At 42.3% G+C, this 17,383-nt stretch overlaps 1 protein-coding gene across 6 annotated transcripts in view; it reads right to left on the minus strand.

Moving 5' to 3' along the window:
- NDUFAF5 (NADH:ubiquinone oxidoreductase complex assembly factor 5) overlaps positions 1-17,383 on the minus strand; it is a 47,924-nt gene that overhangs the window by 12,289 nt on the left and 18,252 nt on the right. For 5 of the 6 annotated variants that reach the window (XM_089690783.1, XM_089690782.1, XM_089690781.1 and 2 more), the window contains exons 5-8: positions 11,317-11,364; positions 11,106-11,209; positions 10,032-10,071; positions 6,119-6,316 (exon numbers count right to left, since the gene is read on the minus strand). In XM_089690783.1, the coding sequence (XP_089546909.1) occupies positions 6,119-6,316; positions 10,032-10,071; positions 11,106-11,209; positions 11,317-11,364 (390 nt within the window). The remainder of the gene's footprint in view (positions 1-6,118; positions 6,317-10,031; positions 10,072-11,105; positions 11,210-11,316; positions 11,365-17,383) is intronic. The other variant, XM_089690786.1, reaches the window with a different exon arrangement.

Genomic DNA, 17,383 nt, shown 5'->3' on the forward strand with positions numbered 1-17,383 from the left:
CAAGTGATGGACAGCTTCATGCTACTTTATGCATCTTAAAATAAAATCTCCCATTACAAATACAATGTTATGTGAGGGAGGTTGTTCAATTAAAGAACCCGGATGGGTAACAACCCTCTCACTTCTACTAGAATGCCTCTTGTCTAGAAGGCATAGAATCCATTCAGTGATAGAGAAGGCATTCAGATGCTTTTGTGTACATATTTTTCTGCAGACAGTTATAAGGTGTTTGTTTAGCAACCAATCGTTGTTTGCGAAATTACATTATGGTGGTAAATGTGTGCATGAAACTTTTGAAAAATGCCAAAGCATGACAAGTCTGTTATAAATGTGTAAAGAAGTGGCTAAATGGTTAGCACTTCCGCCTGGCAGTACTAGGGTCGTTGGTTCAAATCCCAGCCACGGCACCTCCTGCCTGGAGTTTGGATGTTCTCCCTGTGCCTGCGTGGGTTTCCTCCGGGTACTCTGGTTTCCTCCCACACTCCAAAGAAATGCTGGTAGGTTAATTGGATCCTGTCTAAATTGACCCTAGTATGTATGTATGTATGAATGTGAGTTAGTGACCTTAGATTGTACGCCCCTTGAGGGTTAGGGACTGGTGTCAATGTACAATATACAGTGGGGCAAAAAAGTATTTAGTCAGCCACCAATTGTGCAAGTTCTCCCACTTAAAAAGATGAGAGAGGCCTGTAATTGGCATCATAGGTAGACCTCGACTATGAGAGACAAAATGAGAAAAAAAATCCAGACAATCACATTGGCTGATTTGGAAAGAATGTATTTGCAAATTATGGTGGAAAATAAGTATTTGGTCACCTACAAACAAGCAAGATTTCTGGCTCTCACAGACCTGTATCTTCTTCTTTAAGAGGCTCCTCTGTCCTGCACTCATTACCTGTATCAATGGCACCTGTTTGAACTTGTTATCAGTATAAAAGACAACTGTCCACAACCTCAAACAGTCACACTCCAAACTCCACTATGGTGAAGACCAAAGAGCTGTCGAAGTGTCAGGGATCCCCTCGATCCCCGCCGCGATGGTCCTGGCGCAGTGCACCGCCCTGTGCAGGAACACGGGCACTAGGTCCGGGCCGGCCGCGGCGTTCGAGTTCGCACATGCGCAGTAGAAGCCGCGGCCGCCCCCTGGGCACCAGTGGCAGCGCAGGGCGGGATATTTAAATGTCCCTGAGCTGTCATTCAGTGCCTTCTGGTCCTACCTGTATCCTGCGAATCTGAACCTGTGCCTAGTAAGTTATTTGACCCGGATTGCTCTTGACCTGCTGATTTCCTCTGCCCAGACCCTTGCTTTGCCTGACCTCTCTTCTGAATGCCCCTCATTAGATCTGACCTGCTGTTGCTGACCTGGCGTGTGACCCGACGATTCTCTGTCCGCTCCCTTGTACCATACCGTCCTCTACGTTACCAAATCGGCCCGTCTGACTTCGCACTTGCTCAGCCATCCATCCATAACATCGGGGTCACCCGACCTCCTCACATCTGGCTCTCCCTGGTTGGAGCCCCTGGCGAACACCCCTACCACTGATAGGTGTGCTCAGTAGTGGCGACCTGGTCCCGGAGTACTCCAAGTCCATCCCCACCATCAGGGGCTCTGGTGAACAAGTACCCTGGGGCTTAGACTCCGCGCTCTGGGCACGCCTGACCGGTGGAGTGCTAGTGGTGCCGCTCGGCGGTCCCTCACACGAAGGACAACAGAAACAAAATTGTAGACCTGCACCAGGCTGGGAAGACTGAATCCGCAATAGGCAAGCAGCTTGGTGTGAACAAATCAACTGTGGGAGCAATAATTAGAAAATGAAAGACATACAATACCACTGATAATCTCCCTCGATCTGGGGCTCCACGCAAGTTCTCACCCCGTGGGGTCAAAATAATCACAAGAACGGTGAGCAAAAATCCCAGGACCACACAGGGGGGACCTAGTGAATGACTTGCAGAGAGCTGGGACCAACGTAACAAAGGTTACCATCAGTAACACACTACGCCGCCAGGGACTCAGATCCTGCAGTGCCAGACGTGTCCCCCTGCTTAAGCCAGTACATGTCCGGGCCAATCTGAAGTTTGCTAGAGAGTATTTGGATGATCCAGTAGAGGATTGGGAGAATGTCATATGGTCAGATGAAACCAAAATAGAACTTTTTGGTAGAAACACAACTCGTCGTGTTTGGAGGAGAGAGAATGCTGAGTTGCATCCAAAGAACACCATACCTACTGTGAAGCATGGGGGTGGCAACATCATGCTTTGGGGCTGTTTCTCCACAAAGGGACCAGGACGACTGATCCATGTACAGGACAGAATGAATGGGGCCATGTATCATGAGATTTTGAGTGCAAACCTCCTTTCATCAGCAAGGGCATTGAAGATAAAACGTGGCTGGGTCTTCCAACATGACAATGATCCCAAACATACCGCGCAACGAAGCAGTGGCTTCGTAAGAAGCATTTCAAGGTCCTGAAGTGGCCTAGCCAGTCTCCAGATCTCAACCCCATAGAAAACCTTTGGAGGGAGATGAAAGTCTGTGTTGCCCAGCGACAGCCCCAAAACATCACTGCCCTAGAGGAAATCTGCATGGAGGAATGGGCCAACATACCAGCAACAGTGTGTGCCAACCTTGTGAAGACTTACAGGAAACATTTGACCTCTGTCATTGCCAACAAAGGATATATAACAAAGTATTGAGATGAACTTTTCATATTGACCAAATACTTATTTTCCACCATAATTTGCAAATAAATTCTTTCCAAATCAGCCAATGTGATTGTCTGGATTTTTTTTCTCATTTTGTCTCTCATAGTTGAGGTCTACCTATGATGCCAATTACAGGCCTCTCTCGTCTTTTTAAGTGGGAGAACTTGCACAATTGGTGGCTGACTAAATACTTTTTTGCCCCAATGTATATGTAAAGCGCTGCGTAAATGGACGGCGCTATATAAGTACCTGAAATAAATAAATAAGAAGTAAAAACGTTAGAGTTGAATTCCTGACACAATAAAACTGAGGATCCTTTCACATAGGTGTTCTGATCAGCCTGTCGGTTTTTCAGCTCCACGGTATAATCTATTGGTAAGGAGAATATGCATCCGTTATACATGGACATGTAGCTATTTATAATCGATTGCCTCTGAGTCTATCTTGGACCAAAAAAAAAAAAAAAGAAGAAAGAAAAAAGGGGAATAATCTGAATCCTTTTCAGCTTTTATAGTCCTAAACATGTCTGTTTGTTTCCACCTTTCCAGAGGCCTAAAATGTGTCAGTTAAAGCAGAATTAAAACCATCAATTTAAAGGTTTAAAAAAAAAAAAAAGAGGTTAAATTCCCAGCATGCCGACAATGCTAACTCTCACACTTGCTGGTGCTCTCAATTAAACTGTCAAACCATCAAATGGCTGGTGTCATAACTGATCACATGTGCAGCATCATGGCAGTTGCAGATTAAACAGAGGCTTATGCAGGCCATAGACGGGTCGAAAATCAGCCAATTTTTCAGCCGAAAAAAAAAAAAAAAAAAATCGGCCAATTGTGTTAATTGGTTGGCCGTTCTTTGCGGGGTTTTGGCACATTTTTTTTAATCGGTAAAGTTGGAAAAAAATCAGCCAATTTTGCCGATCGACCAATTTTCCCGAAAAAGAAGAAAAAGAAGAAGAATTCCAGTCCGCTATTATATTTGACATGAAAAAGTCTTGCGGTTGCAACAATGTAACTATTTGTATTCGAATAAAAACATCTGTATCTGAAATGGATAAAAATGGATACATTGTTGCAACCGCAAGACTTTTTCATGACAAATATAATAGCGGAGCTCTCTGCAAGGGACAGAAGTAATTAAATGCTGGCCGTAGACGAGACGAAAATCAGCCGATTTTTTTACCGTTGGTGGTAATGTCAGCCGATCGAACGACCGATTTTTCATTTTTTTTTTATAAAAAAACGGCCGGTTTTCGACCCATCTATGGCCTGCATAAGAGGCAGATTCCTTGGCTGAAAAGGACAGGGGGTGTAGTTTCACTTTAGTCCTGGTTCACACCTATGCATTTTTTAGTCAGTTTTCAGTTTTGCAGGAATCACTACAGTCCATTTAACATGGTTTCCTATGGGTCATGTTCACATTTGTACGTTTTTCACTGATGTGTTTGTAGGAAAGGGTCAGGGACTTTTTTTTTCAGCAGAAGGCTGCGTTTTTGGTTCTATGGACTTCAACGGAAACACAGCATAAATTCATCAAAAAAGCAATGCTTGGGTTTTAGATGCATTTCTGCTGCATTTTTCTGGTTTCTCCCTCAAAGCAACAGACACCTCCCAAAAACGCAAAATGCATTAAAAACATGTCAAAAACGCATGTGAAGAAACCACAATACTCTTCTGGAAAATGCATCAACCGCAACCTATATAGGTGTGAACCAGGCTTTAAGCTCCAGCTCAGATTCAGTAGAGGATCTGTTCTCAGATACCCCTGCTCATTGTAAAAGATGCACCGCATGGGGTCTAACAGAAAATGCCTAAAAAGTGCAACGTTAATTCCAAGTAAATTACAGTTTTTATTTGTTAAAAACAGGTTCTCATAATATGTTTGTGTACAAGCTGCTAAAAAAAAAAAAAAAAAAAAAAAAAAAAAAGAAGAAAAGAAAAAAATAGAAAATACACAAAAAAACCCAACTGAACATCTTAGGAGTGTACATACAAACACAACTATTGGCCACGTGACTGCTGGCAAACTACAACTCACAGCATGCACTGTGCCGATGCTGTGTTGGGAGGCATACAAGCGCTGATATAGGCAGGGGTGTGCTTCTTTTGATTTTGCTGGATAGGCTTTAAAGTAGTGAGCTGGGAGGGCTTTTCCCATGTATGTGGGGAGCCTATGTCAGGGACTAAACTTGCACAACGCATGAGAAAAGAACATACAATATAGTCACCCATTTAAAATATCTGCAGAAAAACAACTACGGTTTCCCACACCACTCCTATGTGAACCCAGGCTTGTCATAGGCACTTCAGCCTGGGTTCACACAGCAGCGGCGCGGTAAATTGTATGCGATTCGAACAGGAATAGCATTACATTCTTGTTATAATCACATGCGATTCTTTGCAGGGTGCTTTGATCCAATTCATTTTGTATAAGCTCAAATCGCACTGCAAAGGTATCGGTAATTGGTATCAGCGGGTACTTGAGTACTCGCAACGCGTCGGTAACAAACAGGTATCGGTGCATCTCTCGCTGCTTATGCTAATTACACCATCCATTCCATGTATGGAGAAAACAGACATCAATGAACTTCTAGTTCAGCTTCAAAGAGTTAGCTCACCTTTACCAAAAATCTGCCTATGCAGGTAAGGGGTGTCTGTAAATAAAAACAAACCGCAGCTTTTAACCACAGTTAAATAATGCCCTTGCTATAGGTGTAGGCCATTTACATACTTCATAAAGCCTGACTGGAATTCTCCCAGGACGTTGCTAGGACGTTGATCAGTGAGGCCTAGTCATTACTGCTCACCTCCACCATCACAGGAGTGAGCTCTTTCTCCAATTCAAACTCACTCACATGCTCTGTCTCTCCCCTGACACAGTAGCTCTGAGCTCAGCATTTGAGAGCTCACTCTTGTGATGGTGGAGGTAAGCAGTAACGACTAGGCCTCACTTAGCAACATCATCATGTAAATGACCTACACCTATAGTAAGGGTATTATTCAACTTTCGTCAGAACTGCACAGTTTATTTTTATCTTGAAAAGCCCCTTATCTGAACAGACAGTATTTTGGTAAAGGTGAACTAAACCCCCTGTAGCATTTCTGGCTGTGGTCATCTTAAGTAAGGACAGATGATTCATGTAGTATTTACTTCCTGGAATCCATCTGAGCTTAGCACAGGCATGCAGGCAGGAGGGTGTGCCTAGCTGAGAAAACCCATCCTCCCCTCCTGAAGACTCCTGGGATGTATGGCTTTTGCCTAGGCCTGGGAACCAGGAAGTAACTGAAGAAATGTAAAAAACAGTTTAAAACAAGTAAATATAATATACTTTTCTATCTGTTTACTAATGCTAGCAGCACAAGGATTAAAAATTGTCCATGTTGATTGAGAGAGTGAAGTTCCACGTTAGCTTACCACAGTCAGCATGTTAAACCCAGCTCTACCCAGCAGATTTCCTAGGTCATTAACAGCAGTAAATGGAGACACATGAGGTGAAAAGCCTCCTTCCCTCTCTAACTCAGCCAACTGTAAGGAGCAGCGAAGTTCATAAAGTGTTTCTCCACCAAACATGGCGCCAATGAACACTCCATCTTCTTTAAGTACCCGATGGATCTAAGGACAAAGAGTTTATTATTCATTCCAGACTGTATAACAGGTTTTCTACATTACAAATGAGGACTACCCTTGTTTTTAAAGAGGGAACTGTATTTGTTTTCCTTTTTCAATGCAGTTTGGAAGAAAATAGTTCCAGAGCCTTATAGGAATGTAGCTTGTCCATGGCATGATGCTACCGCCAAGTAACTAATTAGAATTAGTTATCTCATAGAAAAGTAGACCTCAAGAATTCAGAGATCTTAAATATAATGTTTTATGTGCTGTCAGTGGTACTTTCAATAGCATCTGGCCAGATGGGGAATCCACGTGGTCAAGTCACTGAGAAGTTGGGATTCCCCATCTGGCCAGATGCTATTGAAAGTACCACTGGCTCCCCCTGGTGGAACGGAATTGCATTACCTGGATATATTGGTCGAAATATCATAATCTCTAGAGGCGTTCTTCACCAGCTGATTCGGGTTCTAGATGTCTAAACCTAGATGATCTAATACCATCTATTACATGCGCAATATTAAGCGCTATCTGGTTAGTGCACTCTACAGCTATATTTTCCTCACGGAAGTCACCATATTTTAATTAAGATTATCAGAGAGACTGTCACGGTTTATCACCTATCTGCAATAGTGTGGAATATTTAATTATTCCTCGAATCATCATAATAGAGACTTTATATAGAGATTTATTGAAGATATATATGTTCATCTTTAAGCGCTGCATGGTTTATGAATTTTGAGTGATATTGAAGGTTTTTGAGGTGATTACCTTTCATGCCAGCTGCTCCTGTCACATAGATCTAGCGCTCGTTTTTCTTTCGATATTTTCATTATATGCATCTTGTTCAAGCATTTTTTATTTGTGCACTTTTGCTGTGGCCAATAGAAACCTGTGTAGATGTGTCCTAGGCACATACAACAGGAAAACCAGAATCAAGCAGATGGCTGCTGTACACAGAAGATCTGTACCTGTCTCCTTGATCTGGAGAGCAGTGTAGCTGTTCTGCTGGTGCAGCAAAATTTTGTTCCACTTCCTCTTATGCAGGCAATAGATGGGTCGAAAATCGGCCGATTTTTCGGCCGAAAATAAAATCAGCCGATTTTCGGATCGTTAGTGGGCTATTTGTTCGGCCGTTTTTCGGTATTTTGGCCGTTTTTTTTTTATCGGTAAAGTTGGAAAAAAAAATCGGCCGATTTTCCCGATTTTCGCGGCAATAATGGGCAAATCGGCCGATTTTTTACCGATAAAAAATCTGCGCATGAGCAGTGACCTGCAAGAGGAAGACAAAAAGAAGAAAAAGAAGAAGAGGAAGAAGAAGAGGATGAAGGTGAAGAAGAAGAAGAAGAAGAGGATGATGATGATGATGATGATGATGAAGAAAAAGAAGAAGAAGAGGATTATAATGATGAAGAAAAAGAAGAAGAAGAGGATTATAATGATGAAGAAAAAGAAGAAGAAGAGGATTATAATGATGAAGAAAAAGAAGAAGAAGAGGATTATAATGATGAAAAAAAAGAAGAAGAAGAGGATTATGAAGAAGAAGAGGAAGAAGAAGAGGAAGAAGAAGAGGAAGAAGAAGAGGAAGAAGAAGAGGAAGAAGAAGAGGAAGAAGAAGAGGAAGAAGAGGAAGAAGAGGAAGAAGAAGAAGAAGAGGAAGAAGAAGAAGAAGAAGAGGAAGAAGAAGAGGAGGAGGAGGATGATGAAGAAGAGGAGGATGATGAAGAAGAGGAGGAGGATGATGAAGAAGATGAGGATGATGATGAAGAAGAGGATGAAGATGATGAAGAAAAAGAAGAAGAAGAAGAAGAAGAAGAAGAAGAGGAGGATGATGAAGAAGAGGAGGAGGATGATGAAGAAGAGGAGGAGGAGGATGAAGAAGAGGAGGAGGAGGATGAAGAAGATGAGGATGATGAAGAAGAGGATGATGATGATGAAGAAAAAGAAGAAGAGGATGATGATGAAGAAGAAGAAGAGGATGATGATGAAGAAGTAGAAGAAGAGGATGATGATGATGAAGAAGTAGAAGAAGAGGATGATGAAGAAGAGGATGATGATGATGAAGAAAAAGAAGAAGAGGATGATGATGAAAAAGAAGAAGATGATGATGAAGAAGAAGAAGAGGATGATGATGAAGAAGGAGAAGAAGAAGAAGGATGAAAAATAAGAGGAATTCCAGTCTGGCAAAAAGTGTCCCTGCAGAGAGCTCCGCTATTTCTTTGACAGTTCTTTGACAGTTCCTTGACATTTACAGAGGTTGCAACATTGTATCTATTTGTTTCCGAATAAAAACATCTGTATCCTAAATGGATACAAATAGATACATTGTTGCAACCTCTGTAAATGTCAAGGAACTGTCAAAGAAATAGCAGAGCTCTCTGCAGGGACACTTTTTGCCGGCTGTAGACGGGATGAAAATCGGCTGATTTTTTTACCATTGGTGGTAATGTCGGCCGCTTGAACGACCGATTTTTCGTTTTTTAAAAGAAAAATCGGCCGTTTTTCTCCCCGTCTATGGCCTGCATTAGGCTCTGGTGATTCTTGTCCAGCTCTTATAATGGGGATCCTTGGATCATAGATGCAGGGGTGGACACGAATGAGAGCAATGAATGTCTCAGCTTCCAGAAGCAGACTCTCCTCCATTTTGATCACAAGATGTGTGTGTATAAGGTGTGGAATAATGCTAGAAAAGGGGAGCTGCTGTTTGAGCTGAAAACGCCTGAAAAAACATTAAAAAAAGGCTCACTTTTTGCTGTTCAGGCATTTTCTATTCAAGTCTATGGGGACGAAAATGCTCCAAGCTGCCTGAAAAGTAGTGCATGTATATTTCTGAGCGACAGGTGAAAACGTACTCAAATGTCTCCTTGTAGAGCAATTCTGAGCGTCAAGCTTTGAGCTGAAAAATGCTCAAGTGTGAAGGGGCATAAGAGTAAGAAAAAAAAAAATGACAATGACTATAGTCACAAAGCAAGGAAAGTGAGGGGAAAACAATCCAATTGTAACAAAAAAACAAAAAACTAAATCAATGGTTAAATTACAGTAGAAACCAGTTAGAACTGTCAGGTTTTGTCTATGTCTTCAATGGGGAGATTTCCCCTAATTTATGTCCCACACAGGTGGTCACTGTCACAGGAGGTGGGGGGAAATCTAACCAATAAGGATCCAGAAAACAGTAAACCGTATCAGAGGTACTAAGCCTTCCGCACGCTATCTGAAGCTGAAAATAAAATGTTCTGGCCTAAGTTCTACTGAGTGTACAATTAGAATACATCTTCAATAGTAAAATGTCTATTTAAGGCAGAGTTCCACTAAAAAGTGGAAGCTTTGCTTATCTGCCCACCAACCAACCCCCCCCCCGCTACCACATTTCGGAGTGGAAGGGGGGAGCGGTTACCTGGTTTTGATAGGTAACCACTCCCGCTTCTGCATCCCCCCCAACAGCCCTGTGGGAAACTCAACAAGTCCCAGTGGACTCCGGCCCATTCACAAAGTGCGGCATGTTTTGCACGTGCGCAGTAGGGAAACGGCTGTGAAGTTGCAAGGCTTCAATGCCGGTTTCCCTTAGTCAAGATGGCAGCACCAGCACTCGACTGAAGAATAGGCTTGGAGTGAGGACATCGCTGGATCCCAGGACAGGTAAGTGCCCTAATATTAAAAGTCAGCAGGGTCTGGAACTCTGCTTTAATGTGAACTTGTATGAATAACAGACCATATTTCTTACCTCACGGAAAGCTTTAGGTAAGTCATTCACCCAGTGCAAGCTGGAAAAAAAGAACAATGATAATTATACAACGCACAGGTGTACATAACTCTGGAAATCATTTATCAAACTTCCTGAAAGATGAACAGACTGTGTTGTCTACAGCCAGCAATTTCTCTATCTTACATTTTATCTCAGTGCAGTACTGGGAAACGGATCAAAAAAGAAAATCTGGTTTCTACCGGCAACAGAATTAGATACTATTTAAGTTTTTGAAAAATGAGACATATGCGATCTAAGTCCAACTCCGGGGAAAGCAAAAAACTCTTCTTTGCAGTGGGGCTGGGTCCACCCCCACCCTACTAGGATTAAATGCCCGGTTCTGTCTAGGGGACAAAAAAAAAGCACTTTTAGGGTTCGTGTACCCAGGGGGCAGCAAAACAAGGCAGTTGAGCCATAGAAACCAGGTAGTTGAGCCACAGTTTTATACCTGCTGCCCCAACACCCCCTCCCAACCTCAATACAGACATGCAGCCACTCAGCAAAAATTAAACTGCATGCGACTTTCAGCAGACGTTACTGCTGCTGGATGTTGCCCATGCAAATCTATGGGACCATGCCACCACTGCCCTGCAACCATGTGCAATGCATGTGATTGCGGCAGTGTGGTGTAGCATTCACAGGATTAAATCAGGCAGTAAGGAGGCAACCACAGATGGCTTTTCAGAGGGATGGCAATGGCTGCCGCACAAGTGAATGAGCACTTACTTACTCAATTCCCTGCTGCCCTGGCAGGCACCCCTCCCCTGTGCTCCAGATGTGGGCTGTTCCTTCGCACGTCCAAAGCAAGGCTATGGTCCCTACATTGGTCTTGATGATGTCAGAGGACCATGGACCACCAGAATGCAGGGGAGAAGATGCTGTTGGGGCCCATTTAGCAACACAGATAAGACTGATTGAGTGAACAATCGGGTAAGTATAAGTGCTTTACCAAGTCCCCTAGACATAAATGAGCATTTAACCCCACTGCAAAGAAGCAGTTTCCCTTTGTCAGCTTTGATGACATGAGATGTTGAGAGATATCAAAACTCCAACCTTAAACTGCTGACAACAAGATCAAAGGTGTTATCTTGAAATGGCAAAAATTCCTCATCTGCAACAACTGTGACAGTTGGAATCTCAGAAACTGCAGACCTTTTCTAGAGACAAAGAGAAGAATCACACAAACAACAGCTTATTACATATAAAAGGTAACCTGTGTGGCTTCTAATAAAGTACACCAGTGCAGACTAGACATAAATCTTACCAGAGCCACCTCGCTCATGTCTGCTTGAACAAATCTTTCCACGGTTTCCTAGACATAAAAGCTGTACAAGTAAATCTTTTGAGAAGATTGGATGAGATATCACACCTCTAACAGTATACTTGTTCACTATGAAACTATTGCAAACTCCTATGCATTGCAAACTCCTATACAGAGCAACTATAAGAATTGTAAACAGAATTTAAAGTGAACCCACCAGCACAGGATCACCAATATCCAAGCTAAGGAGGAGGGGTAATATACTTTCTTTGCTAGAAGCCTGAGTGTTGAAATTCTACCATTGTCTGCTCCCGGCTACTGCAAGTATTTGACCCTTTGGGTAGGTTAAACACATTTCTCCCCAGACACTTGTGTGGTTCTTCCAATGTTTTGTAGGCATGTATGAGCCAGTGGAGAAACCCCTGTGTGTGGTATGGGAGCAAGTATTTGTCTGGAAAGATTTACATACAGTTTGGGGATGATAGTAATATTTATGCACATATCAAGAGGGACTTGAGATAGGGTGACAAGCAACAGCGATACTTATTATTATTACTGACAATTATTATTACTGACACGCTACCTAAATAAAATTAACTTGGGCAAAACAATGGCTTAGTGGTTATCACTTATGACTTGCAGTACTGGGGTCCTTGATCCAAATTCCAATCAGAACACTATCTGCATGAAATTTTCAGTGTCCCTGTGCCTGCGCAGGAAACTTTGATTAATCCCAAATAAGTTTGGAAAAATGTGGGTTCCGTGATTAACTGCAGTTCCAAACCCAATATAAGTCTGAAGACCTGGATAATGTGTTTTATTAAGGCATAATGAAAGTTTACTACGTAGTTCGAACTCTTGAATTGGGTTAAGTGGTGAGAGTGGGAAAAGACCAATATTTGAGTGGCAGAATCTATGAAATTAGCAAGGCAACACAGAAGCTTGTTCAGTCTTTGGTCACACAGAATCCAACTTGAATTTGTATGATTTCAAAGTCGGATGTCAGTCCAATTTCAGGTGCGACTTGCAAGACATCTGTCTGACTTCATGCACAGATGTCCATGCAAGTCGAACCTGAACTTGCAAAAAGTAGTGCATGAAGTACTTTTAAAATCGTGTCTAATCTGACGGAGTCGGAATTACACTGATATGACTGCTATCATTGTGGACAATAAGAAACAGAAACTATCAAATCGCATGATAAGTCGCACCGGTGTGACCGGGGACTTAATATTGAGTTGTATTCTTGGTCACTTTGAATTGCACAGCTATGATATATTTGCATAGAAAACTATGAAAATTGTTGTCTGTAGTGAATTAACAGTAAATCCCATTTCAGACTTTGCAGATGACACCAAGCTGTGCAGTGGAAGCCGACCTCAATGCATTGTTTAATTGGGCAACTATGTGGCAAATGAGGCTTAATGTTGATAAATGTAAGGTTATGCACTTGGGGGCTAAGAATATGCATGCATCATACATACTGGGGGGGGTTGGGGGGGGGGGGGAAGTACAACTGGGGGAATCAATGGTGGAGAAGGATCTGGGAGTTCTGGTAGATCATAAACTTAATAATGGCATGCAATTCCAAGCTGCGGTTTCTAAAGCGAGCAAAATCCTTTCTTGTATTAAAAGAGGTATAGACTCTAGAGAGAGAGAGAGAGATATTATTTTACCCCGGTACAAATCATTAGTAAGACCTCATCTTGAATATGCAGCTCAGTTTTGGGCACCTATTCACAAAAATAACTTTGGGGAACTGGAGAAAGTACAGAGAAGGGCAACCAAAGTGGTTCATATAGTGAACTCGGTGTAGAGCCATTCACCCTGAGGTCATCACAGAGGACAAGGGGGCACTCTTTACGTTTGGAGGAAAAGAAAAAAAAAAGACTCCCTCAAGAGTTGGTTCTGGCCAGCTCAGTGGATTGCTTTAAAAAAGGCCTGGAATCTTTCTTGGATACACAGAATATAGCTGGATACTAAGATTTATAGGTAACGTTGATCCAGGGAATATCCGATTGCCTCTCGGGGGATCAGGAAGGAATTTTTTCCCAGCAAGAGCAAATTGGGTCATGCTTTGCTGGGATTTTTTGCCTTCCTCTGGATCAACTGTGGGTATAGGATTATAACTTTTTTTTTTTAATGGTTGAACTGGATGGACTTTTGTCTTTTTTCAGCCAGACTAGCTATGTAACAATAGTTATAATGGAGAGATTCAAGAAAATTTCAGATTGCCAATAGTGACCTGTCTCATCTGTTCTTCAGAGACTTTTATGCCAAAGGCCCTTTGCGATAAAATGAACCTATCAGCCATGTGGTACTTTAAACTTTTAAAAAAGCACATGGTAATAGTCCTGCCTTAGACCAAGCATTGGAAGATGCCTGTAAATAACCCAGAAAACCTTCCTTATTGGGCCTCTTGGATCTACTTGCACCCTGTCCTATAAGTGTCCATAATGACTAATAAAGCGCTGTCACTGGATCGGAATGACTTAACCCTAAAGCTGGCAATACACTGAGTGCTAGCAGAGCAGTCTACTATCCAAATCTTATAAACAGACTTTTTCATATATAAAACATGTCTTGAATGATTTTACTTCACCACAGGAACAAAAGTTCCAGACAAAGAGGACACTGCAGTTTCCCAGAAATGCAATTGCTACACACCTCTACAAACATACCTATGGTCAAGACTGATCCACCATTTTTCTTGCGGTTTTTCCCTTCAACATGGAGTTAACATCTTGCTAAACTGATTTTTAGTCCACTTTCAATAGAATCAATCACTGACTTGAACAAATGTGTAGATCACAAGTTCCAACTTTGCCTTCCTTAACCTGTAAACCCTTTCTGTGTCAGTGATTCAAGATACTGAAGCCAGATGGCTAGCATAGTAGCCAGGTAACTAGAATTTTCAGTAGGCAAAGGCATCCCACCCTGTTTTCTCGCAACAGGATTACTTCAATCTCATGCAAGTCAAGCAAATAATTTAAGCCATGCAATGATCGAGTCTTGGAGGACATTCTGGGAGGTTCAGACAGCCACAGACATGCTGGAGCTTCAGACAGCCACTGTCCAGCTGCCCTTAATTACTTTTAAAGTGGGCCTGGACCTACAGTGTTCGTAAAGTCTGTTTTTTTTACTTGTACCTACAGGTAACCTATAATAAAGCTTACCTTGTAGGTACTGTAAATATCTCCTAAAACCTGCATCGTTTAAGAGATATTACTTGTGTAGCAGCACCAGTACATGGACTCTGAAGGAACAGCATGCCTGAGCCGTTCCCTCAGAGGTATGTGCTGTAAAAAGTAACTCCTGTGTGAATGCTCGGGAGTGATGTCATCGCAGCTCGGCCATTCAAGCCACCGAAGCCCAGGGACCTGAAAGAAGGACCAGGTGAAGATGGAAGCCCTGTCAGCAGTGACAGCGCACTGCTAGAGGGATTCGTTTTAAGGTAAATTTCACATGTGCTAGTATACAATGCACACTAGCATATTATGACATTACCTGGAAGAGGAAAAGTTTTTATTTTAAATATCAGGTTTACTTTTGCTTTAAAAAGTGAAGATTTGCTATATTATAGGGAACATTTACTGTAGAAAACTTAGTTGTGCCTAAGTAGTGTACCAAAAAATATATTTTTGCCTGAAATTCCTAAAGGAAAATATCAGTGCACTTCCTGATATGTGAGGGTGCCTAGGCACTCCTGTATGAACAGTCTCACAGCTGTATATCTGCAGTGTGAGGACTAAAGCACTGCTGCCTCTGATTGGTAGTCTCAGGAGATTTGATGTGAGATCTGGTGATGTCACTACTGTGCTGCTCACTTGTTCTCCATCCTGGAGGCTCTGACATGAGGAAGAAAAGTCCTGCCTCTACCAAGATGGCCACCTCTACACAGAGACACAGTGGAGAACAAGGCATGATATGTCAGTAATGGGGTAAGATCAACTGCAAAAAGACCACAGGAATACTGATGACTAATCATTTGCTCCCTGCTTGCCTTTTTAGGGCACAGCTTTCAGAGTCCAGTTCCTCTTTAACTGCTTGCAGATCGCAGTACACACTGTACATACAAGTCCTTGTTGGGAAGCGGTGATACTAGGCTCATGGCTGCAGCTGTGCACTAAAATTCAAAATGCAGATTATTTCAATATTGAAATGCTTAAAGCGAATCTTCACCTTTCGATATATTTTACTTAGTTAGTTTGGGCCAGCTTGGCCCAAAAGGACTATGTCCCCCACTAACCTGTGAGGTTGCTGGATCTGCGGTATAAACTGTATATAGCTGTGGCTACATACAGCATTACCGCACTGTGCTCCGGGTTCGAGCCGAGACTTCCAGTCTTAGACCTGGAACACAGTAAAGTCTATCACAGCGGCGCTCAACCATTCAGAGTAAGCAATGTGTATTCTATCAATGAATACAAATATTCCTCTGATTGCCTAAGTCAGAAGTTGTAACATCATCAATCAGAGGAATCAGCCAATCAGAGGAAGCTTTGTATTCATTGCTAGACATCGCTTACTCTGAATGGCTGAACGCCACTGTAATAGACTCTGCTGTGTTCCGGGTCTAAGACTGTAAGTCTCAGCTCGAACCCAGGATACAGTGCGGTATGATGTATGTAGCCACAGCTACATACAGTTTATACCGCACATCCAGTGACCTCACGGGATAGCCGGTGACCAAGAATGGCCCAAATTAACTATGTAAAGTATATTGAAAGATGGAGATTAGTTTTTAAGTTTATTTTTTTCTAAATAAACCGCTGCGCAAGTATTGTGTGACAGAAAGAAATGCAGCAACACCATTTCATTCTCCAAGGCCTTTGCTTTCAGAAATTATAAAATGTTTGGGGGTTCCAAGTAATTTTCTAGAAAGAAAAAAAAAAAAGAGCATATTTTTACATGTACGGGAGAAATGTCAGAATTGGCCCCAGTAGGCAAGTGGTTAATATACAGTGTAGTGCCAAGCTCCCAGAAAAGCCCAAACTGCTTTTCAAAGCCCTCAATTGCCTCCTGACACTTGCTTCTTCTACCTAAAATGTATTACAAAGACAAATGCTGTATTAAAATATGAAAATGACAGGGAGCATACTTTTGCCTTGCCGCTCAGTCCTGTTATTCCGGAATAGCTAGCTGGCGTGCAGACATTAAACAGTGCTGTTTATTCACCGCTAAACTACAACAACAATTTGATGTATGGAAAGAGGGCCAGCAGATGGTAAATGATATGCAACAGACATTAATGCAAAGCTATGCACACCAGTATTACTAAGGGCCGCTGGAGCTCTGAGGCAACGCAAAAATGATTCCAAAAGTAAATCAGGGAAAGCACCCAAGGAAAAATAAAATCTAAAAGTAAAACAAGAAATGACATGTTTATAAAGTACATGCCAGGGCTGAATTTACGCAGTAATTTATGCCAGCCTTTAAAACACAAAAATCTTACTATGCTTCATAACTGCTGTGTCAACACAGTGAAATTGAAGCTCAGCGGTGGAGCTGTTTAGCATCCGTGACAGGGATGACTTGGCGTCTGCACCGAACTTCTACGACAAAATGGTTTCCATAAATAAATGTGGAACTCTATTGCGTGAATAGCAAGGTGATATCATTCTCCTTGTTTTCAGGTGAAATTTGCCAGTCATGCCATGAATCTGCTCTGAACTCTGCAGGTGACTACCGCGTCTCTTACACGCCAAATGCAATCCCTCTCGTTTATAACGCCAGTAAAAACGTCAAGGGTTTCTGAGAACAGCTTGTCTCCAGCATTTAGGGATGGATTAGACCATCCACAGCAGCCAGCGTGTGGGTGTATATTCATTCGACATCTGTGACAGAATCCGCAGCTAGCTCCTAGCAGAGATATAGATTACAATGGCAGGTAGGGGACATTCGGCCTCCTGGGCCTGTCCTGTTTACACTTTCTTAACCCTTTCAAGACAAATCTTAACACCTGAAACCACTTTTTGCAACTTTGGCATGTATTCGTAAAACTGTGCATATCATCACAACTACTTTGTGTATCCAAGGGAAACAACACTCACGACAAACTGGGCCTTCA

Source organism: Staurois parvus, unplaced genomic scaffold (assembly GCF_062004578.1).
Source record: "Staurois parvus isolate SC_StPar_1 unplaced genomic scaffold, SC_StPar_1.0 ptg000543l, whole genome shotgun sequence".
NCBI classification, from domain to species: Eukaryota; Metazoa; Chordata; class Amphibia; order Anura; family Ranidae; genus Staurois; species Staurois parvus.